The sequence below is a fragment of the Belonocnema kinseyi genome, chromosome 7 (assembly GCF_010883055.1).
Source record: "Belonocnema kinseyi isolate 2016_QV_RU_SX_M_011 chromosome 7, B_treatae_v1, whole genome shotgun sequence".
In the NCBI taxonomy this organism is placed as follows: Eukaryota; Metazoa; Arthropoda; class Insecta; order Hymenoptera; family Cynipidae; genus Belonocnema; species Belonocnema kinseyi.
The window spans coordinates 98,089,262-98,114,378 of record NC_046663.1 but is presented as its reverse complement, the minus strand read 5'-3'; the positions used below and the strand labels follow the sequence as shown (position 1 = coordinate 98,114,378).

The 25,117-nt window shown below is 30.4% G+C and overlaps 1 protein-coding gene across 5 annotated transcripts in view; it reads right to left on the bottom strand.

Moving 5' to 3' along the window:
* Positions 1-3,211: 3,211 nt before the first annotated feature.
* LOC117177570 (polypyrimidine tract-binding protein 1) overlaps positions 3,212-25,117 on the bottom strand; it is a 636,848-nt gene continuing 614,942 nt past the window's right edge. For 2 of the 5 annotated variants that reach the window (XM_033368386.1, XM_033368391.1), the window contains exons 9-16: positions 21,755-21,989; positions 21,338-21,352; positions 19,869-20,086; positions 18,042-18,075; positions 16,928-17,020; positions 15,903-16,119; positions 13,106-13,247; positions 3,212-8,500 (exon numbers count right to left, since the gene is read on the bottom strand). In XM_033368386.1, coding sequence (XP_033224277.1) covers positions 8,432-8,500; positions 13,106-13,247; positions 15,903-16,119; positions 16,928-17,020; positions 18,042-18,075; positions 19,869-20,086; positions 21,338-21,352; positions 21,755-21,989 — 1,023 coding nt within the window. In that variant the 3' untranslated portion in view covers positions 3,212-8,431. The remainder of the gene's footprint in view (positions 8,501-13,105; positions 13,248-15,902; positions 16,120-16,927; positions 17,021-18,041; positions 18,076-19,868; positions 20,087-21,337; positions 21,353-21,754; positions 21,990-25,117) is intronic. The other 3 variants (XM_033368387.1, XM_033368388.1, XM_033368389.1) reach the window with 3 other exon arrangements.

The window sequence follows — 25,117 nt, the reverse complement described above, 5'->3', positions numbered from 1 at the left end:
CATTTTAAATTTTCCACTTGTAGATTTTTTATTTTTCGATACCCCAAATCAAAAGTTTTTCAGTTTTATGCAGCTAACATTTTTCAAGCTTTAAAGATTTAAACTTATAGTAGTATAATTTACGATTGTATTAAAACCAACGTTTGAAATTTAGTTTGATTAAAGTTTTAATGACTTTTAGAATTAATTATATCATTTTCAAGTTTTAATTTTCAGTTTTAAGCATTTCAAAGGTGGGATTTTTCAATTTTAGCATTCTCAGAAAAAGTTTTAGTTAACAGCGTAAAAATTGCTCAGCAAACTGTTTTATTAAATTAAAACTGGATCAATTTAATTGTTGTTTGAATTGATGGAATATGGAAGACAATTTTAAGCTGTTTAATTTACAATTTTTACTCTTGACATTTTTTTAAATACTGAAACTTTTAGCTACAATAAGTTTTTCTGATTTTAAGATTTGCAAATTTTTAATGTCGACCTTTAAAGCGCTTAAAATTAATTTTTTTTTTAATTTAAAATTTCTATATTTTTAATTTGCATGGTTCGAAATATTTTTTATTTAAAACTTCCATTTTTAACCATTCCAATTACAAATTGTTTATTTTTTCATACTTGAAATTAAAAAATTCAATTACATATGTTTGAAATCAATCAATTTTTCACTATCTTTAGATACATTAAGTTTATTGATTTCAAGGCTTGATAAATTTAATTTCGAACTTTAAGCGCTTAAAATTTAAATTAAAAAAAAAAATCAATATTTTTAGTTTCCAGGGTTCGAAATAATTTTTTCAAAAAAAACCATTTAATTTTGGACAATTCCAATTACAAATTGTTTAGTTTTCAATACCTAAAATAAAAAAATTCAATTAGAGTTGCTTAAAATCATATTAAAACTTTAGCTTCATTAAATGTTATGATTTTAGGGCTTTAATGTTTCTAATCTCGAACTTTTAGCGCTTAAAATTTAATTTTTAAAAACATGACAAATGTCTATATTTTTTATTTGCAAGGTTCCAAAAATTGTATTACTTAAAACTATTCAATTTTAAACTATTCCAATCACAAATTTTTTATTTTTCAATATTTAAATTTTTAAAAATCAATTATATCTGCTTGAAATCACTCCATTTTTTACTATCGAACGTTTTCAATTAAAAATTTTTTATTTGAAAGAAAATTTAAAACAGTTTAATTAGCAATTTTAAAATAATGGGGACTTAAAATTTTTTGAAATATTAAAACCTTTAGCTAAATTATGTTTATTGATTTTAGGGCTTGAAACTTTTTAATGTCGGACTTTAAGCGATTAGAATTGAAATTTTCAAACCTAAAATGTCTATATTATTCATTTGCAAGGTTCGAAATTTTTTTTCTTTGAAACTATATAATTTTGAACAATTCCAATAACAATTTTTTTATTTTCAATATGCAAAATAAGAAAATTCAATTACATCTGCTTTAAATTATTCAATTCTTTACTAACGAACGTTTTCAAATTGAAAATTTTTTTATTTCAAAGACAATTTAAAGCAGTTTAACTAGATAAAATAAGTTTAATGATTTTAAGGTTTGAAATTTTGTAATTTTTAACTAAGCGCATTAAATTAAACTTTTTTTAATTTAAGTTTTTGTATCTTTAACTTGCAAGGTTTGAAACATTTTTTTTATTTGAAACTATTCAATCTTGAAGCATCCAATTAAAATTTGTTTATTTTTTACAATACTTGAATTTAAAAAATGTAATTATATCTACTTAAAATCATTAAATTTGAAAGACAATCATTTATAATATGGTATAATTAACTTCCTTTGATTAAATTATGAATTCTTTATATAATCAATTTTTAAAGTTGTAAGACTTTTTTTTCATTTAATTTAAGCCAATGTTTGAATTCAAAATGATAAAACAGTTTTTACTTTCTAGATATAATAGTCTGTACAAATTTATAATAAGAACATTCAATCCTGAATATTTAATTCTTCAATTTAAATTCTGAAATAAGTTGGAAGACTATTAATTTTAAATTACTAATTACAGAGAGCTTGCTTTTTAGCAAATGAATACTTAAAAAAATGACTTGTACGAATTTTGCAATTCGAATTTTTCTGATTATATTTCTTAATTTTATAAAGCTTTAATTTGAACTTATTAAATTATGAGTGCATAAAACTAGAATTCGTATTGGTTCGAAAAATTGTGCACTCATGTTTGCCCCAGTCATAAACGTTCATTCTCAATTGCTTGCACTAATATAAACTGGATGTTAAAAAATCGAAAGTACCTTAACAAATTCACAATTTCACTATCCATTTGGACCATTTACTTTTGTCAAATTCCTTTATCTTATCTCGTTTTCTAAGTAAAAATTTCACATTTTTTGGAAGCACGAAACCCTAGCACAAAAAAACAGAAATCACAACTAAAACAAAACAAAAACAGGAAAATAATTTTACAATTTGTGCAGAGTAAAGGTAGATAGGTAGGTAGTCAAGGGCTAGGAAGCACAGTTGGGAATAGAGAAAAAAAATAGAACGGACAGGTTTGACAAACTTGTTGTATATTTTGTTTCTTGCTTGCATTTCGACAATTAAAAAGAAATAATATAAGAGTGAGAAATTCGAACGCATGAGACTAAAAGATGAAATAAAATGGGCAAGGACTTACAAGTAACGCTAATAGTAATAGTAGAAGTAGTAATAATTATATAGTGATAGAGTAGTATTAGTAGTAATAGTAGAGTAATAATGGAAGATAGAATACAATTCTATAAGAGTAGGTTACACTTCAGGATAGTGATATAGTAGTAATAATAATAGTAGATAGACAACAATACAGAAATAGTAGAGAATAGAGATGGTTTAGACATAATTTGGAGAGAGTAGAGAAACACAGAGTTGACAAAAAAAGTGTGGAGAAGGCAGGGGAAGAAGGCTAGTGAATTAAAATTAAATCCGTTACAAAGATAGGAATACAACGATAAGTAAAAGCTAGTTTATAGCGAACTTGGCCTTGAAAAGTTACTCCAGGCAACACGCACAAAACTAACGCTAATGTAAAGGCACTTAAAATAAAATAATAATCGACAATATCGATGATAGTAGTAATAGTAGTAGATACAGATAATAATCATAGGGATAGAAGGACGATAAAAATGAATAATTATGATGATGATAATAATAATAATAATAATAGTAGTAATAATAGTAATAATAATAATAATAATAATAATGATAGCGGTCGATATAGTAATTATTTCATTAGCAACAATAGCGGTAGTAACAGTCACAATAAATACCGGCAAAGACGTCGAAAGGAAATAAATGAATGCAGTTGAAGACAGATTTGGAAGAGCGTGAATTTTGTAAAATAAAAAAAGAAAATCGGAGAGACATTTAACAATAATAATATAATGAAAACAAAAAAACACACAGAGCAGGCAATAACAAAAAAAGGAACTTCCAAATCTGTTTTTGTGCAAAAAGACTGCGAAAACGCTTGTAGTCAAGATTGAGGTAATTTTTGTGTAAATTTATAGATTGATGATTATGTATAATGAAAGTATTGAATCATGCAAGTGTGTCTCTGTTTCTTGGAGGTATAAATCTCATTAGAATAAAATCGCCAATTTGATCCTCGTATCGTTTCCTCAGAATATTATAATAATGAGAATGTACGTGCGGGCGGGAATTTTTTCTTGTTCTGATTCATCATGACAGTGACAGTGACAGTGACAGTGACAGTGACAGTGACAGTGTTTGCGTGCGCGTTTTCATTCTCAGGTTCTTCTCTAATCTCTAATCAACTAACTATAATAAAGAGCTTAACCCTTAAAACGCTCGCTCTGACAATTTTTTTTTTCGTTTCGTAAAAAATGATTTGTCTTGCCGGAGCCGAGCTGATTGTGACTTGCAACGCAATTCCTGGCCCAATATTGGTATCTTTATTTTTTACGTTTCCTTATTACGATGGGCGATCCAGGCGGAGAAATAAAGAAAATATTGAAAAAGGCGTTTCCAAAAAGAAAAAAAAAGAAAAAAAAGGACGTGACAAGAAATTTAGCAAATGGAAAAGCCGACTGATAAAAGTCGATAAAGAGTGATTGTCATTTGACTATGCACATTCAGTAGTAATCAGAGCTTAGTAAAAAGGAGTTTCTAAAACGCTAAGCTATTCTTATCTCTTACTCTCTTTTTCTCGCTTATCGCTCTAAACCCCTATCAGTTATAGAATTAAACCTAACGACATTACCTAAGAATTCGGGGAACCTAAGGTGTCGCAGCCAGTTTTTTCTGGATCTGTTTCTCCAAAATTACCTAATACTACCTATGTCTCTTTATCCTTTTCTCTTCATAACATCGACACAGTAACACTGACGCGAACGTGGAAGTGAAAATGATTTTCAATAACAAAGCAGCTTTTCTTCCTTGCCGTGAATCGCTGAGCTAAGACTCTTTTCTCTCCATTTTCGCAATTTCAATCAGAAGATCAGACGAGGAAAAGGAGATGGAGATTATCCGGCAATTTCTCTAAACTATTTCCTGAAGTTCTACTAAATTCGAGTTCTTCTCATTCCCCCGAGTCCCTTTAATTGAAACTCACTCCTTGTAAACCCTGTGTCGAATCGAATTACATTTTATACACAATTGTCCTTGTCAGTAAATTGTATCACGTGTCTTCACTGCTCAAAAGTGTTTCGTCTGTACGCGATTTGTGCTTGAGTGGGTCGCAGATTTGTTACTTTGTTATTACACATTACTTTTCACGAACATCAAGGTAAATTCGGAAAGTTACTTTAGTTTATTCTAGACTTACTCGTTATTAATAAAATATAGAACATCGGGATGCAGCCGTCGCGCAATTCAGACACACGTGTTACAATGCGACATATCAAATATATAGGAGAATAATTACATCCCATAAGTGTTTTTTTTTCATAAGAGTCATTTTTATAAGTTCATTTTTCATATATCTATAAATATTCATTTTTTATTTATATGCTCTGCAGGCTAAGCATTGTCTACTACATGGCCAAATCCAGGCTACGAATTTCGAAAAAAATTGAAAACTTCGGCTTTCAATTGTTACCGAAGATTCTTTTTTTTTTAGAAAAATTCGAAAGCCGGAATTTCTTTGACACCTTGTAGCGAGTGCTGGCTATTCCAACTCTCACCTCGGCCCCCCTCAACACAGCTAATGTGATAGTCGATCGAAATGTCTACAGCATGCTCCGACAGTTGTCAGTGTTTTGTGTCTAAACAAGGAAACGTAAAAAAATATAAGGGTTGGCATTCTAAATGTAATGTAGCGGCATCATTTCCCGAGAATGAAGATGGAAATTCGGAGCACCCTGTACAGATTCTGCTCGCGACCACTGCCCCATCGACGATTTTTCTTTTTTTAGTGAAATGCAAACTGGTCACTCGAACACATATCGTTTAAAATGCGACCAAGACTAATCGCAAGATCGAGATTCTACTTCTTAAGGATTTATTAGTAGCCTTTTTTTATTTATCGCTTAAAGAAGACTGGCACCTGTTCCCATATTTGATAAAAGCCCGCCAAGGAAACTGACGAACTAGCAAGAATCTAGATCTCAAATTCTGGAGAATTAAAAATCGCAGAATAATTTCGAATTCGAGAATACACTGAGAATTTCAAGGTTTTGATATATTCTGGACCAAGATTCCTACCTTACCGACAATATCCGCGCTAAGTTTCTAGAATATTCTAGATAACTTTCTAGAAGGATCTCGATCAGGTTACTTTAGTATATTCTCGTCGACGAAATGTCCCCTATTTAGAACTCCAGGCAAGAGCAACGGATTTTGAAATTAGATTAAAAACAAAAATTGAATCGCTACCGAAACTTGATTTGATAAAGACGAGCTAACCAGTGTAAATGTATTGAAGCGATAGGGCTGTCAGTTCGCGCGCTAGACAGTTATAAGTATAATACTCGAGGCTTAATGCTAGAATTTAATTGCAAATGTATAGAAATTATAATGGGTAAATGAGAAATAATGAATAAACGAAAGCGGGAAATGGCAAAACAGTAGAATAGAGATAAGCTGTGTTGTCGGTTCTTAATGATATTGCGAGATAATAAAAGCGAATGACTTAACAAAAAAATACTTGCAGTAATGAAATTAATACTAGAACTTCCTGATGTGTATTGTGGTGTAACTCTGAAGAAAAAATGGTGTGCCAGGAGGCATTTTGTAAGTGTAATTGTCGCTGCATTAGCAAATATCTCAGAGATTCGAAAGACACAGATCGTAGATGCAAAGACTGGCCCCTTCGCTCATGCCGGCAACTACCTTTATTTCCAGCGCTCATTGGTCGAGAGGCTGCATCCAAACTTGAAGAATGAAAATTCCCCATCATTTGGTTTCAGCCTCATCACTGGATTTCGAAATACCTACTCCTCACGAATGATCCACGCGTAGAATTAGAGCTAGCCTACTTTGGCACAAACATCATTGCCGGGCCGGCACTCGCTTTTTAGTTTGTTCACAAACTACATGTTCCCTATCTTTCTTTCTCTATCTACCATTCACTTTCAGACATACGTCTCCATTTTCTCAATCATTCTCTCGAATCTGTTCTCTTCATCTAAATATGTATCATTAGGATTTAATTGACTCCAACAGAACGTCATGTCGATCAGACCAAAATGCTCAAACGCTTACTCGAAACAACTTCAAGTGGATCGTCCGTTGGATCACAGAGTGAGAAACGTTCCGTTTTTTTTTCTCCACCTGTCTCTAGTCTTGTCGATAAATCTTGGTCTCTTGCACACCACGCTCTGTCGATTAACCATCATTAACTCATTTACAATCCTCCACGGCCACTATGAACATTGAAACACAACAGATTCCTAGGTACCGTATCTCTTTGTCGACACTCCCGCGAGATCTCGCCCGATAGCAAGGGACTTTTCGAGAGGTCCCTTCTTACCGAAAGAAGAATCGCAACAAATATGCGTGCTCGCACGTAGAAACTCGCAATAGAGATATGTTCAACGTTCAATCCTCCTTCCCTCTCCTATAGTCTACCTTAAGATAGTTAGTCCTACGCATTCCTAAATCTCTAGTTAACTATGAAAACGTGTCCAGTGTCCTCTGTGTCTGTGCGCTTTTTGTGTCTGTGTGAGTGTCGAGTCTGTTCGTGGCGACGTGTGCGTGTATGTAATACTTATCGTCGAATCGAAGGATAAAAATTATAAAAATAAACACCCTCGCGACTTAGACAGTTTCGTAGCGATCGAACTTTGCTTCGACTTTGCGAGTCGTTATTTACAAAAGATTCGTAATCAATCGAAGCCACCGAGTCGCTCTGTGCCCTTGAACAGTGACTCGTGGCTCCCTCGGCGTTTAGACTGTCTACGACGCTCAGCAACCAATTTGGAAATTCTCTGAGCGGACCGATTCTATCGTCGCTTGTTTGCACCAACGCAACGGAGAGAATCGATTCGTCGACGAAGCTGACAGTAGCACCTCGCAAAGAGTCCCATGACATTGGCTTACTCTTAAGTGTAATAATTACTTGTGTTTTCCTCGTCCGTCGCGTTTCGGCGCCTTCCAATCCCCACAATCGGGGATAATCCAAGACGAGAAGCGGGCCGGATTCGGAAAATAATACAGCGCTCGATTGAGTAATCGAGAAACTATCTATCATCTCGAGCGACGACAGTCGATTCGTCGCGGGTTCTCTTCTATCCTATGAGTAAAGTTGCCTGTTTTCATCTAACTTTAAAAATTCTTAAATCGTACATTATATCAATGTAGGTTTGTCGATCCGGCGAGAGTCATTTCTCCCGTCGCGAACGACCAGCGTGACGCTTGTAAAATATATTTATCTTAGGATTATCATACGTTAACTCTGTACAAGAATTCAGGACTGTCAGCAGAGCCCTTCTGCATACAACCGGTTTCTTCTCTTTTTTGCTCTTTTTTAGTCAACAGTCAGACAACAGGAAGTCAGATTTCAAATATCTAGGTTTAGCAATCCATTTGGGTCATTTAATAGTTCAGCGAAGCTCTGTTGCGCAGGTCGGGTTTGTGAATTCTTATGAGAGTCAGAGCCGTCAGCGTCCTGTTTCCAGGACGCTCCGGCGATTTATTCCTAGCCCCGAAGAAGCCCTAGGTCGACCGGAGAAATTAGGACTGGCATTTGTGTGCCGTAATAAGGACACGGCAAAAATCATCGGAAGAAGCGTTTATCTTCGCGCGATAGTGTTTTTAGGATGAAATCGCACATTGGTTGTCTTTCGAGCACCAGGACTCACTGCGACGATGGTGATTTGAAAATCAAGTAGGATCAATCGATCGGTCAACCAGTCAATCAGTCGTATACGGCACTGGGGTACCAATAGTGGTATAGGGCGTAGGGCTGAAACCACTGTGGCTCACAAGGTGGTCTCTCTTGTTAGATGTTGCTCTTTGAGAACGATACCCTCAGGTGGTTGGATTCACTCAGCTGGTGGTTGTGCATTTTCTGAAAAACAAGTATTAAATCGTTAAAATCCAAAAAAGAAAATCTATGCTTAATATGTACACTGTAAAAGAATTGTTTGCAAATATCCACTGCGTTTTTGTAATTGTACCAAAACCTGTAAAATAACTGCGTTAAAAATGGTCAACTTCCAACTGTAAAAGTAAAAACACCACATTAAATGTAATTCTTTTACAAAATTTTGGGAAAGTACCTTTATGAAAGTAGGAAATAATTGAGTAAAATTATTTCCTATTTTCAGAGACGTGAATTCCCAAAATGTTGTAAAACGACTATATTGAAAGTGGTGTTTTTTTACTTTTCTAGTTGGAAGTTCACTATCTTGAACGCAGTTATTGTACAGGTTTTGTTACAAATACAAAAACGTAGGGATATTTACAGAAACATTTTTTGTACATTGTAGGTTAATATATAGCTAAAAATCTAACAAAAAATGAAGCACTTCTTCACATTTAAACAGCAAACAATTTTTTTTAGATTTAAAATATCAATAAAAATCGTTCAAAGCGAGCCGATTTATACCTGTATAGCGATAATTCCGTTAAAATATTATTTACCCTCCCTAATCAATTATTTATTATTCATTCTTAATTAATTAATTTTTTGATATGTAGGTACAAATCCACTTGCTTCAAACTATTTTTTCTGATAATAATTTACATCTGACTTAAATATTTTCTTGTAATTCAAAGTCAATAACAATTATTTCAATGAAAACATTCGTTATATATTATCGTTCGAAAATATTGCATATACTATTAATGTATATTACACATTATATGGTCAAATGGTCGCGCAATTTATCGTGACCCTAAGAAAATAGCGAAAAAGTCGATTCTTTTCGATTTTTGAAAAATTCAGTCAATTAGAGAAGGTAAAAAATATGTTAACGAAATGATCGCTATAGAAGTATAAATCGTTTGCTTTAAACTATTCTGATTGATAATTTAAATCTCAAACAAATACTTAATACTGTTCAAATTTGAAAAAGTGCTTCGTTTTTTGAGATATTCAGCTACATCTACGATTCGGAGACAGAAGGAATTTTTTTTATGAAACTTTAGAAAAATGTTTTAACTGCCAAAAGAAAGTTTTCATTGTTAATAGAACTTCGCGTAAATTTTTAGCTTTTTCGATAAACCCTAATGAAGGTATTGCAAGTAAATAGCGAATTATGAAAAAATTGGGATTCAAAATCAGAACGATACTGGAGATTTATATTTCACAGGCCTTACAGTCCCTATGGGATAAAATATAAGGACCAAAGGCTTCAACTCTGTTTCTATTTTTGAAAATAACTAAATAATCTTAAAATATAATTATTTTTTTCAAAAATGTTTTCTTACAAAAATTATTCTAACGATTTCAGCCATAGAAAAATTTAATTTCAAAATTTGAAACAGAGTTGTAGAGAATGCTGTCCGGAAAAAGTCGTAATTCATAGAAATACAATAATTTTTCAAAAATTGGTATGAAGCGACGTATTTTTTGTGAATTTAATGATTTTTAATAAAAAAATTTTTTTATTTGAAATGACATCAGTTATATTTTAATTCTCAAAATCATAGAACAACTATTTTGGTCAGATATCTGACTTTTAGCACAACTACCTTAATGACTATAAAGATTCAAAAAGATTCAGATGAATTGAAAATTTTTGTTTTAATCGAAAAATCCATTTATTTCAATATAATATGAGTGAATTTATACGAATATAAAGGAAACGAGAATAATTCGATAAAATGCATAAAAAAATCTTATTGCATTTAAAAAACAATCATAAGTGAAACAAAAACACTTTAAAAAGAATTTTAAAAATTGACTAATTTAGGATAAATGAATAAGAATTGAGGGCAACACCTAAATGAATTGCAAAAAATATTTGAAAGTCTCTTGAAACATTTGAAACCCTATTTATTTCTAACCAAAAAAGTGATAATTGACTACAAAGATTTAAAAGAATTCAAATTAATTGGAATTTTTTAAATCGAAAAAAATTTATTTATTTCATTCATATTTGATTTAATTTTGAGAAATTTAAGGGATCGAGAAGAATTCGATGAAACAAATAAAAAAATCAAACTGAATTTAAAAAACAATCTTAAAGTGAACTCAAGAAAATTTAAAAACTGTTTAGAAATCCACTGCATTGTGTAAAACGGAATGAATTTAGAAGAATTCAAATTTTTTTAAATAATTCAGGATAAATGAATAAGAATTGAGGGCAACGTCTGAATGAATTGCAAAAATATTTTAAAATCTCTTGAAATATTTCAAACCCTACTTGAATCTTTTTGAAGCCGTTGAAAATGTCTAGGAATCTTTTACAAAACCCTAAAATATTGCAAACCGGTTTGAATACAATTAAATTACTAGAAGCAATTAAAAATTACTTCTAACCTTTTTAAATAAACTAAAATATTTAAAATATTGTCAAATCCTTGTACATTTTTCTTCAGTTTTTGAAAATGCCAAGGTATTTAAAAAAAATGCCTAAATCTTTCAAATCCTTTGATTATTTTATCAATTGATTCTCAGGATTATTTAAATAAAAACTTTTAAACATTAAAAAAAATGTATTGAATTAAGTCAAATTGATCAAATTTAGATGAATTCAAGTAAATTAAATCAAGGGACTCCCAAAGAATTAAAAAAAAATTAAGTATAAATTAATAAGAATTCAAGATGCATTTCAAAAAATAATTTGAAATCTTTGAAACCCTACTAATTTCTAAGAAAAAAACAACAACTAATGGCAACAAAACAAGTCAAAAGAATTAAAATTAATTCGATAAAATTCATAAAAAATGAAACACAAAAAAGCCATCAAGTGAATTCAAAACAATTAAATAATATCAAAAAATGTATTAAATTGAGTAAGTTCAAAATGAGTTTAGAAAAAGTAAAGAAAATTTAAAAGAATTTGATAAAATATCTATGAATTTAAGGTGAGTAAATTTAGATGAATTAAAAAGGATTTAAAAGAATTTAGGATAAATTAATAACAAGTCAGGGCGAATTCCTAATGAATTGCAAACAATATTTAAAAATCTCTTGAAATTTGTTAAACTCTACAAAATCTCTCACTTCTTGTAAATAAATTCTTTGAAATCCATTAAAATATTATAAAAACACGTGAAATCTACCAAAAAATTCTGGAAACTTCTTTAAACCCGCAGGAAAATTTGTTTAAATTCCTTTAAATTATTAAAGCCCTTAAGAATCCCTTGAATTTGTTGAAATCTCTTTTAAATCTTTTACAATTTCCTGAAATATTTCAAATCCTTCAGTATCATTTTGAAATCCCTTGAAAAAGCCTGAGAATCTTTTACATCCCTCAAGTATTGCAAATCCTTCGATCTCCCATTAAATTACTGAAATAAATTGAAAATGATTATAATCTTTTAAAATGACTTAAAAAACTTCAAATCCTTTAAAACGTTTTGAAATCCTTTCACATTTTTAACGCTCTTGAAAATGCTAAGGTATTGGAAAAAATTCCATAAAAATATTTCAAAACCTTGGATCATTTTATCAATTGATCCCCAGGATCACTTATTTAAAAACTTTAAAACATTTTTTTGTAAATCCATTGAATTAAATAGCGTTGAGAAAATCCAGAAGAACTTCAGTGAATTTATGCAATTCGAAAAAAATTCCAAAGAATTCAGGATAAATTAATAAGATTTATAAAATTATATAAAATTATAAAATCTCGAAACATTCTATGAAACCTAATATTTCCTGAAAACCTGGAAAATTTGTTAAAATACCTTGAGAACTTTGAAACACTCTTAGAATCATTGAAATCCTTGGAAACCTTACAGAATCCCGTGAAATCTTTTTAAATATCCTAAGACCTCATAAGTCCTAAAACCTTAAAAACCCCTTTAAAATATTGAAATCTATTAAAACTTTCGCGGAATCTTTAAAAATACCCTAAAATATTTCAAAAGAATTTAAGACACTTCAGAAATAGGTATAAACCTAAATTAAATAGTGATTAAACCATGAATTAATTTATTGAAAGAAAAGTGATATTATTAAAAGTTAGGTTGTGGGCTTCACATAGGGTACCATAGGCACCAAATTTTGAAAATAGAGTACTTTAGGTACCTTAATTGAATATAGGGTACACTAGGGGATTTAGGGGCCGGTATGTGAGGCCTGACACCAAACAAAGGAAGAAAAAGGAAAGAGAAATCAAGATTTTGGATTTTCAAACAGATAGAAAAGGATAAACGTAAATCAAAGAGAGATAGACATGGATCAAATGACTGGTACTAAACAGGATAACAGTTCCAGGTGCAACTATTAAAAGTTTTAATTTTTAACACTTTCAATATTCAAATTCAAAATTCCCAATCCACCCGGAAACTAAATATTATAATTAAATATTTACTTCTGAACCAATTAAATTCAAAACTGACATATTCAGCATTAAAAGGCTCGCATAAATATTCCAGGCGTTCATTCTCGACACATTCCACATATCATACAGCCCATATTAATTGAGTTTAGTTGATGAAGCACTGAATTTAAATACTGATACTCTATTAAATTAAAATAATTCTGCTCTACACTTACAATCAGAGCGGCTACTGCGTCATCCATACTTGACATTTGAATAAGAGCCATTTTTCTGTCCTTGGGGAAGAACTTGAAAGCCTTTACTGTGAAGCCACCCTTCGTGAAGGCATCCTTGATCTCTTCTTCGGAAACAGTCGCTCTGTAAATAAAAAATAGTTACTAATCATTTCCTTTAATAATTATAAGTTAACGTAGTATTATAGTATATTACATCACTACGAGTGATGTACGATATTTGATACGAAATTGGCATGTAAAGCAAGTGTAGGGCCGTCCAAATACATTGTGGTTTGAGTACTCCGTAACTTTCGTTTGAATGTCAGATTTGATCCCGATAGGAATTATAAGCTAAGAAAAAATTCAAAATTTGATATGAGATTATATGCAGTAATAAGATATTTTTAAGGAGATTCTAAATTCTTAGTCTTTCATATTCAATACTGATCCATTATGAAAATTTTCACAATTGACAAATTGGAAAATTGAAGAACTTTTCAATGTAAATCATGAAAATTGCAGCTTTGTAAATTATAAAACTAAAAAATTGCATACTTTTCATTTGTAAATGATCAAATTAAAAACTCTTTAATTTTAAATATGCATTTAAAAAAATGCTTGAATTTGCATGATTTTGATAATCAAAAGTCAAGTTTTCAATTAAAAATCTTCCAAATTATAAAAATTTCTAATGCAAATCATCAAAATGAAATAATTCGTAATTGTAAATCATAAAAACTTGCAAAAGGGTTTATCTAAAATTGTCTAAATTTTAAAAAGTGTATAATTTTTTTAATTTACAACTTAAAGTTTTAAAGAGTTACAATTAAAACTCTTTGAAAAAATCTTAAATTTGGATGATTTTGACAAAATTGATTGTATTCGAATTTTGATCAATTTTAAACCATTTTAATTTTTAAAACTTAAAAAATTGCAACATTTTGAATTGTAAATTTGTAAACATTAAAATCTCTTCAATTTTGAACGACTTAGAATTCCAAGTTCTACCATTTTAAAGAGTTACGATTTAAACCCGTTTTATTTTAAATGTATGTAAATAAAAATTCTGAATTTTTGATGATTTTGAAGATGAAAAGTTAAGTCTTCAACTCTAATTCTTCCAAATCAAAGATATTCCCAATTTAAATAATAAAAATTACAGAATTATTAATTGTAAAACTTGAAACTTGCATAATTTTTATTTATAAGTTTTTCACGATAAAGATTTACAATTTAAACTTCTACAATTTTAAAGACTTACCATTTAAAAAACTCTTAAATTTTAGAAATTTAAAAATCGAATTTCATATAATTTGATGATTGTGGGACTCATAGTCAAGTTTTTAATTTTACATCTTCTAAAATAAAGAAAAGCACGTACACTTTACTAAATTGTATCAATACAAATTCAATTTAAAACATTGTAATCAGTAAATTTGCAATTAGTGCTATTTTTGTAAAGAAAATTAAATTGAATTATACTTTTTTTAATACGAGTTTTCGCTGTAAAACGCCAACGTAACCTAAAGTTTAAAAAAATCATAACTTGTCTTCGAATTACGAAAATGATTTATGAATGATTGAAAAAAATCCTGATGCAAAACAATAAAACATTCAGATTCTAAACATTGTTAAAATTATAATGATTTTTTATTCTAAATCAATTGTAAAATTGTTGAAAATTATGATCCATTAAAATCTAATGTATTTTTTAAATTGGTTTTTTCTGAAAAATGTTAATATAAACTGCAACTGTTCAAAAATTGGAAATATTGCTCGAACTATCATGATTTTTGTTTTAAAATATCAAAGTTTGGTATAAGACCTTAATATAATCTAAACTTTTTAAGATTCGTGTATCTTCTGTAAAATATAATTTTTTTAACATGATAAATACTATCTTCCGACGAATAAAACCATAATATTCCAAAATTGTTAAAAAATTCTGAATCTTGTTAAAAATATAATGATTTTTGTTTTAGAATTTTTTATGATAAAAGTAAAGCTTACCCTAAAATTGTTCAAAAATTATAAACATTATAAATCAGATTCTTAAAAAAAACTATAAACGGAAAAATGCTAACAAAGCCGAAAAAGAAGTAATTTCTTGGACATTCTTTACTATTTAAAATAGACTAAAAAACAACCATTTTCGGTGTAAAACACTAACACAACCTAAAATTGTTAAAATTGTTTTTCTCAATTAATATAAGGTTTTCTATAATTTTTCGGAATAAAAATAATTATTGGCACAATTAATTAAAAAAATTCCAAATTCAAGGTATAATAAAAGTTCAAGTAATAAAAATTCAATAAAGTTTGCAACAAAAAGGATTATGAGATTTTTGAGACATATCTGTAAACCACTTTTTTTGAATAGGATTTTCTATTATGAACATTCCTCGTAAAAAAAAATTATCTTTCACATTTTATGAATGTGCAAATGAAGCATTGCAATTCATCCATTTTTATCCTCAGACAAATTTATATGCTTATAGTATTTTAAGTTGAGGAAAAATAATAACGGGAAAATGAATCTATTTCATTTATCCACTTCTGTCTCAGGATACTAATATTGTATTTCTATGAAAATGATTTTATTGGATTCCTTTGATTTTAATTTCAGGAAAGGTATACATTTATATATTACATTAAACATTGAATAAAAATAAATCTAGGTTATTCATCCACTAATTGCATTTTTTCGCATGCTTTTAATGAATACGATAAGAATTAGAAGATTATTATATTTAATAATAATAATAATAATAATAATAATAATAAAAACAAAACCTACGGAATGTTCGATAAATGCAAGGTTGCGCTTGGTGGGTAAATGTTCTGATAATTCTTAGAGCCGGGTTTCTTGAATCGATGGAGAGGACTGTTTGTGTAATCCTTGGTGAGACCTGCGTCGGGTTGTCCTTCTCTAGGTAGTTGAACTGTCTGGTGCTTGCTGAGCATCACTCTGATCGGCTTACCAAACACTTTCAGCTTGTCCATATGAGTGATAGCTGGGAAGTGAATATTTCAGTTATATTTTTGAATTTTATTTAAGAAGAATATCCACGGGAACCGTTTAATTAATGAAAAAATGCCAGGGCTTCTAAAAGTCCGATTTGAAAAATCGAGCTCAATTTCAAACCTCATAGTTTCTAACAAGACTCTTAAAGGTTTTTAGTAGAAAATCATTATGATAGAACAATGAAACAACTTAATCAACCTTGTTTTTAAGCATTGAAAACTTCTCAAATGCACTTATTAACTTGACAATTGTAATTATTTTTAAATCAGAAAAGTCCTTTTAACTTAAGGTTTTAAAATTTTTATGTTATAATTAAACTTCGGAAATTTTTGCAGCTAATTAGTTGTTTTCAAGTTCGATGAATTTCTCATTTAATTCCTTCCTAAATAATACACTTCTTTTGTTTGAATTATTTTGATATAGGGAGTTTTTTATTGAGACCAATTGTTAAACTGAAAACTATCAAACTCTGCTTCAAAATTTATATATTACTTTTATTTGAAAATCAAACATTAATTTTAAAGATTAAAAAAAAATTAAAACCTGTGTGGTTAGAAAATTTTCAAATCAGATGCTTTTAACTGTAAAAACTGTGACAAAAACGCATACTCAAAAATTCAAAAGGACTTACTCAAAAGCATCAAACTTTGAATTAATGCTTTTTTTCTTAGCCCAAAGCTTCTATAACTTAAATTATTGGTAAGCCTTTAAAAACATTGGAACCTTTTCCTTTTAAATTCCAATCAGGTGATTGCAACAACCCTCAAAACTTATTTAAAATTAAAATACTTGTATACCTAAATGTGCCTGGTGAGGTTCTGCCAACTGAATGAGGGCAGAATCTTTCTTGTTGTAAAGGATCTTCACACGCTGTACATCCCCGTAAACACCTAAATGTTTAACAACAAATTTTAAAGATTAGTAACGATCTTTTGAGTTAATAAAATATGTTTTTTAAAATTTACTTCTATCAAAAACTGGATTTTTGGTTTTTGAAAACTAAGTTCTTTCACTAAATCTAATTCATGCAGAAGGGAGTCACCTCCGGATCCTTTTAGAAATAATAGTAAAACCAATTAATTTTAATCTACAAATCTTTGATTAAAAAATTTTATTTTCAAAAAATTTTCCGAATTTACATCTTAACTTACAAAAATGAATTGAATTAAATATTTATAATACTCGTGACGAAAGAATCGTTAAATTAATAGAAAATGTTATGAAAAAAAGGAATGGATCCGAATAATGAGGTCCTTTCGAGAAGTGAGTTCTCTATTTGGAATAACATAATCTAAGCGAAAGCTCTTGTAATATATTAAGGTGTTTGAAAACTGATTATTAATAATATATTAATGAAAAATTTAGAAAAGATGCTGGTAGATAGAGAACATGACGTGAGGCGTGATGGTGATGACAACAATGACAATAGTAAATGGCGGTAAACATAGCTGTAGTAATAAAGTAAGTTGAAATCTTGAAAAAAATCGGAAAACGGATTAAACGTAAAATTAGAAATTTGAAGTAATTAAATAAGCTTTGAGAAAACAAAATTTGGCGGAAACTGGAAAAAGTTGATAAAGATGACGTGATCTGGGATATGTTCTTTTTAATGGTATAATTTAAAAAATTTATTTAGGAAGAAGGAACGTGTTTTGAACTTGTAGGATAAGTTGAAAAGAATCTAAATTACATTTATTGAATTTACTCTCCTGATTTGTGATAGATCATTATAAAATACATTTTTATAAAACTGATCTTTGTAAAATTGATCTTCGTGAATATTGTAAAAATACAACTTCGATCGATTCAAACTGGATGAATGTTCTCAATTTAAAAATTTGCAACAGGGTTCTTGTGTATAAATATAATAAATAATGTAGTATAATTAATAATATAAATGTGGAGACGTACCAAACAGGGTAAAGAGAGCGTCAGGCGTGACCATCTACACAGAGAACAGACAGAGTCCAGTCAGTAGTCAGCGAGTATATAGGATTTAATGTATAGTATGGGCACGCACAAGATTCACGTAATTCGTTTTTCAAAATTTACGGCACAAATGAGAAAAGAAGTGAGAAAATTGGTCGATTTTAATTTTTAAAAAGATACTACAAGCAAACTACAGTGCAATTAACAACAAAACACTAAAACATTACAAGTGATTGCATAATATTTATCCTTCTAACTTTCACTATAATTTGTAATATTATTTATATCAAACACTAAGACTAAATTTATTTTAAACATATACTGGATCTGAGTTTTAAATAAAAATAAAATCTTGAAATTTAAATTTCGCGCCACAATTACTAGATGCCACGCTTAAATATAACCTTTTAAATAACAGAAGTTTTGGCGCGAAACTTTAATTTCATAATTTTATTTTTTCATTTTTAAACCCAAATAGTACATTTTTAGTTTCTTCAATATGCATGACGCGAAAAGACAAAAATCTAGTTTTTATACTGGCTTTTGGTGAAAAGCCCAGTGGATTTTTGCACCAATGATGTGTTGTAAAAATGTAATAGGAGAGCAAGAGGAAATAGAGTGATACTGTAGTATCGGTGGTTTTTCTAGACGTAACGCGAAGCTTGTGCGCGATAAAAACGATAGTAGTACACACAGTTAAAGTACAGTAGTGACAAGTTGCAGCTGCGAGGTGTGATGCCGACACACATTTTTGAAGCGCCCTCGGCTCTTTAAACGTCGTTGTCATTTTACCTTCCATATCGCGACACTATTTTGACATTTCGATGCCGAAAGGTAATATAAAACTTTATATCGAATATTTAAATTTGTTTTTCATTCTCCCACCGTTCCTTTTTGTATTTTCTTATCTAAATTTAAATCTAAATGCAGTAACTTTAATTTAAAAAGAAATTACATTAATTCTGCTAAAAGCAAATACCAAGGACATGCAAACGGATTCTGGAGAAATACTGATTTGTGTGAAGGTACTCGTTTCAAGGTATAAAATTTGATTCTAATTAAAACTGAAAAACGGGTTCGTTCACAATGAACAATATTTTCGGTGTGAATGCACCTGTTTCATGTGGTGCCTTCACACTGAAGAGTCCTTTCCCAGGATCCGTTCCAGTACTTTGCTAGACAAATATGAATAAGAGCTCCGAAGGCGCCTCGATAAAGGATAATATCGCAACGACGTTACGATTTTAGGGCTAGAGATTTGTGACTTCATAGAGTGATTCGTACAGTCTGTTTAGAAAATGAAGATTAGGGGGCATGGACGACATGACAGGGAAAACAACGCATCGTGTGTTCGATTTCTTCGCCGATTGATCCCGAATTCTAGAAAGATCCCATTCTCAATCCATTATCTTGGAATTAGTTCTACCCACTGAAGAAAATTGGATCGGTTCCTTCGACGAAGAAATATTCGAGAAGGGACGAGAAACTGCAGGGTATGCCAACGTAATACTACCTCATTATTCATTGATAGATCACGTAGGTACGTACCGAGATATTTAGATTCTTAGTCGCGAACTAAATCCACCGCGAGGCACGTCGAGCACCGGAAGTTGGCTTAACACCCTCTTTATTTTTTTCCATAAATTCTTAGTTTCAAAATGAAAGTATTTTAGGCGATTGCCGTGCCTCACGGAGAAATCGTATCGAGATTGAGTCTTGAGTTGAAGAAAGAAAATATCCCGGACTCGAATCAGAAGGCCGAGTCAGAGGGGTGATGACAAAAGCAGGATCAGTTATAGGAGCACTTACCTCTTCGTTGAGATTGCTGATAAGCAAAACCGAGGACGGCTGAGGGCTGCCGGGAACGCGTACACCCAGGGCTCCAGCACCAAGGGTGAATCCTCCCAGACCTGCGAGGCCTCCTGCAGGAGCTACTCCGTTGTAGGGTCCAGTTAGCGGCGATGGAAGTCCGTGCATAGCCGCGAAGGGCGATGCCAGGACGCTCGGAGCGCCTGCAAGGGACTCTACTTCAGGAAATTCACGTGACGTCATTATTCAGCTCAGAAACAGAGTTGTTATTAAATAAAAGAGTTTAGTTTTTAGTCCGTGGGCTTTTCAAATTCGAGTATACCGAGTCAAGATAAATGTATCGTATCAGAATTTTATTAAAATGAACACTGGAACTTGGATTTAATTCGTCCAGACTTAAGTCGTTCCGCCAATTGATGTCGCGGCAGTCAGAAATCATTCATGGTTGAAGGCCACAACAAGTCATGCCCGAAACCGTACTTAAATCCAAGTTCTAGTGTACTTAAATTAGCCACCACTTTCGAAAAGTTTTTTATTTTAAAAACTGAATGTGCTTGAAGTTCTTTAAGTTTTAATGAAAAGAAAATTCAAATCTAAACAGTGATTATATGTTGGTTCATTATTATTTAAATAAATAGAGTATTAGTGCATGAATAGAGTTGGAACAAGATTTCTGGATAATTTAGAATTAGAAGAAAATATGTGTGGTTATTTATTTGTTTAGGAAGAAGAAATAAAGAAAATTCTACTTTTATCTTTCAGGAAATAGAAGTAGATTATTTTTTTATTTTGACATTGAAATTTTTTCTTGATTTTAAATACTAATTCTTTTAAAATTTAAATTCCTAAGTTTGGCAGTTCTACCAAAAATGAAGTGATAAAGGTTAAAAAATGGTAAATTGAAATGCATTTATGTTAATTCTAGCAAGTTGGTACACTTTAATTTTTAATGATTAAAAATTTTAAGCATTTATGTAAATTTCCGAATTTTTAAACGCCAAATGCTTCTAAAAATTAAAAGCTTCGAATAAACTCGTAATTTTTCGAATTCTTGTGTTTTTAATTTAACATAATTTTCAATTTCGACGCTTTTAATCTCGAATACTAGAAAACTTAGCCAATAAAATATCCCCTTGAATATAATACTAGTTCTGCACAATAGCTTTCGCACAATGTGAAAATCGCGCTATTGTACTTGGGTTATAAAGCATTTTACTTTACTCGGTATACTTTCTTCTAAAATCACCACTGACTTCAACTACTCAATTAAAATAAAAACTCATAAAAGTAAGAATAAATTTTAAATTATCTTTAAAGCGGATGAAAAAAATCACTCAAATATAAAATTCTTGATAAAAATCCGCAACTAAAAAAAAATATTTAAAAAAACGTGATCTGATAAAATTAAAATTTCTATAGTTCATAAAAGGATGCTAAGGACTAATAATATCTGAAGAATTCCATCATACTGCATAATTGTAGTCCTAGGAAAAGGACAATCAAAATAGAAAGCACAGAATGTATTAAATATACAAATACATTTATTGAAAAATTTTTAAAAATGCCTTTCTTCTGAACCCTTATGAAAAAAGGATTGGTAAGTATTACTTACAATACTTACCAATACTTTTTCTCATAAGGGGATTAATCCACGATTCCAGTGTTTCCAAGCACTTTTAGAAATTAGTGTTTTAGTAAATTGAAATCAAATGTATTGTCTGAATATTTTAGGTTCAAAAGCATGAGAAAAATGGAAATTGATAATATTGATTAAAGTTTTGCTAAAACTGCAGAAAAAGGTTTTTGAAGTTTTATCTTTTATATATAAAGACTTTTTAAAGATTTTTCATTTGACTTTGAACCTAAAATTATGACAAAATACCTACCGGGTATTCTGGCACGTTGTTGAGTACCAGCTGCACCAAGAAGTAGCTGAGGTAGAAGCTCGCCTCCTAGAGCGAGACTGGTTGCTGCATCAAGATTCTGGTCACCAGTAGGAAGTGTCGGATTTGTGTAGTCTCGAGATTTGTCATTATTGAATTTGACGTTCAGATTTTGCATCTTGCTGTAGTCAATTCGCAATGTGCAGCAAGAATTGTAGATGTTCTGACCATCGAGAGACTAAAAACAAAGAAACAACAATACTTAAATAAAACTAAAAAATTACAAATAGCTTTGCTTCATAAATATTTCTGGGGTGACTATTCAAGTCCTGGAAAAAAATTACCTGAGGACTGCAGGTTTTTTTCTGAAATCTCGCTAGTTTATTATACATATTGATTTTTTCAATCTTTGTACATACCTAAACGTATAAAAATAGTACTATTCTATGTATAATTAAATAACGGGGTTTTCACCTGTTAAAGTAACTCTATTAAAGGATAAGTAATTTCTTAATAATACAATTTTGACAAATTAATATTTCAAGATATTCTTAAATATATTACCAACAACATATATTTTGAATTAAAAATATCTTGCAGGTAAGTAGATTCCCTGTAAATATTATTTACAGGAAATATAAGTATATATTAAAATATACAGGACAATATTCGACTGGAATGATTTAATTTTCAGCTAAAATCAATTTTCTACTAAAATAGACGAAGTTTTAACAAATAAAAATTCATTTTCAAACGGAGAGATAAATTTTCAGAATAGTTCATTATTTAGTTAAAAAAGGACTAATTTTCCACCAAACACATGAGTTTCGAACAAAATATTTATTTTCCCAATTGGAATTCTTCCCTTTACACTAAAAATAAATTAGGATCATCTAAAAAATTTTATTCTCTAAATTCATGCCGGAAACACGTAAATAATTCGCTTGTAAATCAATCATTACTAAAATCAGCTGGCGGACAATGAGCACACAGTATATGACTTATACGTAATTTTCCAGATAGAGAATTGTAAATTTGAAAACGAATTATCCAGCATTGTTATCCTTAATAATAGCGAGTTCCATCGAGCGCCTAAAAGCGGCATTGCAGCTCGTTGATTGCACATGAAGCGAGAAATTCCGATTCGCGGAATAAAAACCTGATACATATAAAGAAAAAGCTCCGCTCGGTGAAAGCTTTCATTAATTTTTTAACGACTCTACCTACTTTAGAATGACAAAAGTGGGCTGAATAACTCTGTTCTCACAATGAAAATTTCGGCTAATCGGAACTTAACGCGTGTGAAGAGAGGGAAAACCAGTTTATTCGCAACTTATTGCTACTTTAACATAGAATCATATTATTTTCCGTATTATCCCGTAGTGTAGTACATTTTAGGAATTTACTTTATTTGTTCGAGCATTGCTGTGAAAACAGTTTTCTCATATCAACAAAAACATTTTCTTGTTATATGTGCAATCAATTTGTGTAATTGTTCCATCAATATTTTGGCTATTTCAAGAAAAATTTGATTAATACAAAAAAAACAATTTTCTAGTTTCAACAAAAGACTTTTTTGACATAACACAAATTTTGACGCGAAAAACTAAATTTGATTTAAAAATTTAACATTTCAAACTGAAAAACTAAAAGGTTTGAAATTTGATATGTTTGTGTAAAGTAATGCAGTTGAAAATAAGTACATTACAAATTTTAAAGAATTTAAAATCAAACTGATTGAAAATTGCATAATTTTCTGTGACATCACGTTAAAATTAAAGTGCTGGATTGGTTTTTCTATTATAGGGGGTTCCATAATTTTTAACATTCCTTCATCATTGCTATTTAACGAAAAAAATTGTAATCTTGTGACATTCTTAATATGGAACAAAAAAGTTTTTTAAATAAACTTATAAATTTTCCATTAATTACTCTCAGGTCTATCGCAGTCCAATTTACTTGAAAAAGGTGAAAAAGTACCCTATTTAACCCCAAAAAGTGACTAAAAATGACTAATGTGCATTAATAATGTGACTTAAGTTCTTCAGAATGTAAAAGAATTGAAAATAATTCGATTTGTGAGACTGCAAAACACGTTAAGATAAATTTAAAAAAATTTTAATGAATTGAAAAAAATTTGTTTAATCCAAAAATATTTTACAAAAGCGCCATTAAATTGAGTGAATTTAGAAGAATTCAAGTAAATGACAAAAATCCGGAGAATTCCGAAGTTTTCAAAAGAATTATCTTTTTGAATCTTTTAAAATACAATAAACTCTCGCATTCAGCCAGGTATCGAGGGTTGCCTTCAAATCTGGCAAATTCTTTAAAACTTCATAAAAATGTCTTGAAGTTCCTTCAAATCTTTCAAATCATTAGAAATCATTTTTAAAAAACCTTTCAATCTTTTAAAATCCCTTGAAACCTTTTAAGGATACTACTGCATTTTCTGACAAAGTTTTACTGCAATATTACACTTGATTATTCTGTCACAACAAAACATTAATATTCGACCTGAAAAAAAATTCACCTCTTCATTATTCATACTTTGCATCTAAATGAAACATTTTTGTGTCGTGCTTATAAATTAAAATAAAAATTTGAAATGAAATTAACAACGCTTATTGGTAGAAAGCATTCTTTCTTTGTTATTTATAGATACTTGAGGAATTTTATTTGGCATTACATTTTACAACAGTAGATAACACAGCCACACAAAAAAAAGTGTGCGGATCTGGTAACAAGACACACGTATTCCTATGGATTATGGGGCGCTGAATTCAAATTCGGTATCAAAAACCACCCATTACGTCATGGTTGAGCCATAACCTCAAAAAATGACGAAAAATCATGCTATGAGGCAAATAAATTTCAAAATAATGCCAGTGATGCAAATTTTCACTTCAAAAACATGTCGATAACTGTGAAGGATCAAGCCTTGCCTGGTATCAACTTATTTAACATAACTTTACCCAAGAGAACCTGGCCTCACCTAACCTGAATTAAGAGAAATTTATTGAACTACACGTAAAGCTCTGGAAGCATATTTTCCCAGTAGCAAATGTATGCTACATCGAATGGGTCAACTCGAGCCCAGTGATCCCAGATCTGAAACGAGATGCGGTCCAATTCGCTATGAGCCGCCGGTTGGAGGGGATAAGTAAAACGATGCCAGTGCCCGGGGTGGCAAGTAACGAAAACAGCGGGCGTGTGTTTTTATTACAATTCGTATGCATTTCAATAGGAAGGCAGTATGTCAAACGAATGTCAAGTGGATAGCTGCTGTAAAGAGAATAAAGTAAGTGAATCATAACCTCGCTTTCAAGCGTCTTTATTCGTGACAGTTTTCCAAATCTAGCAGACACT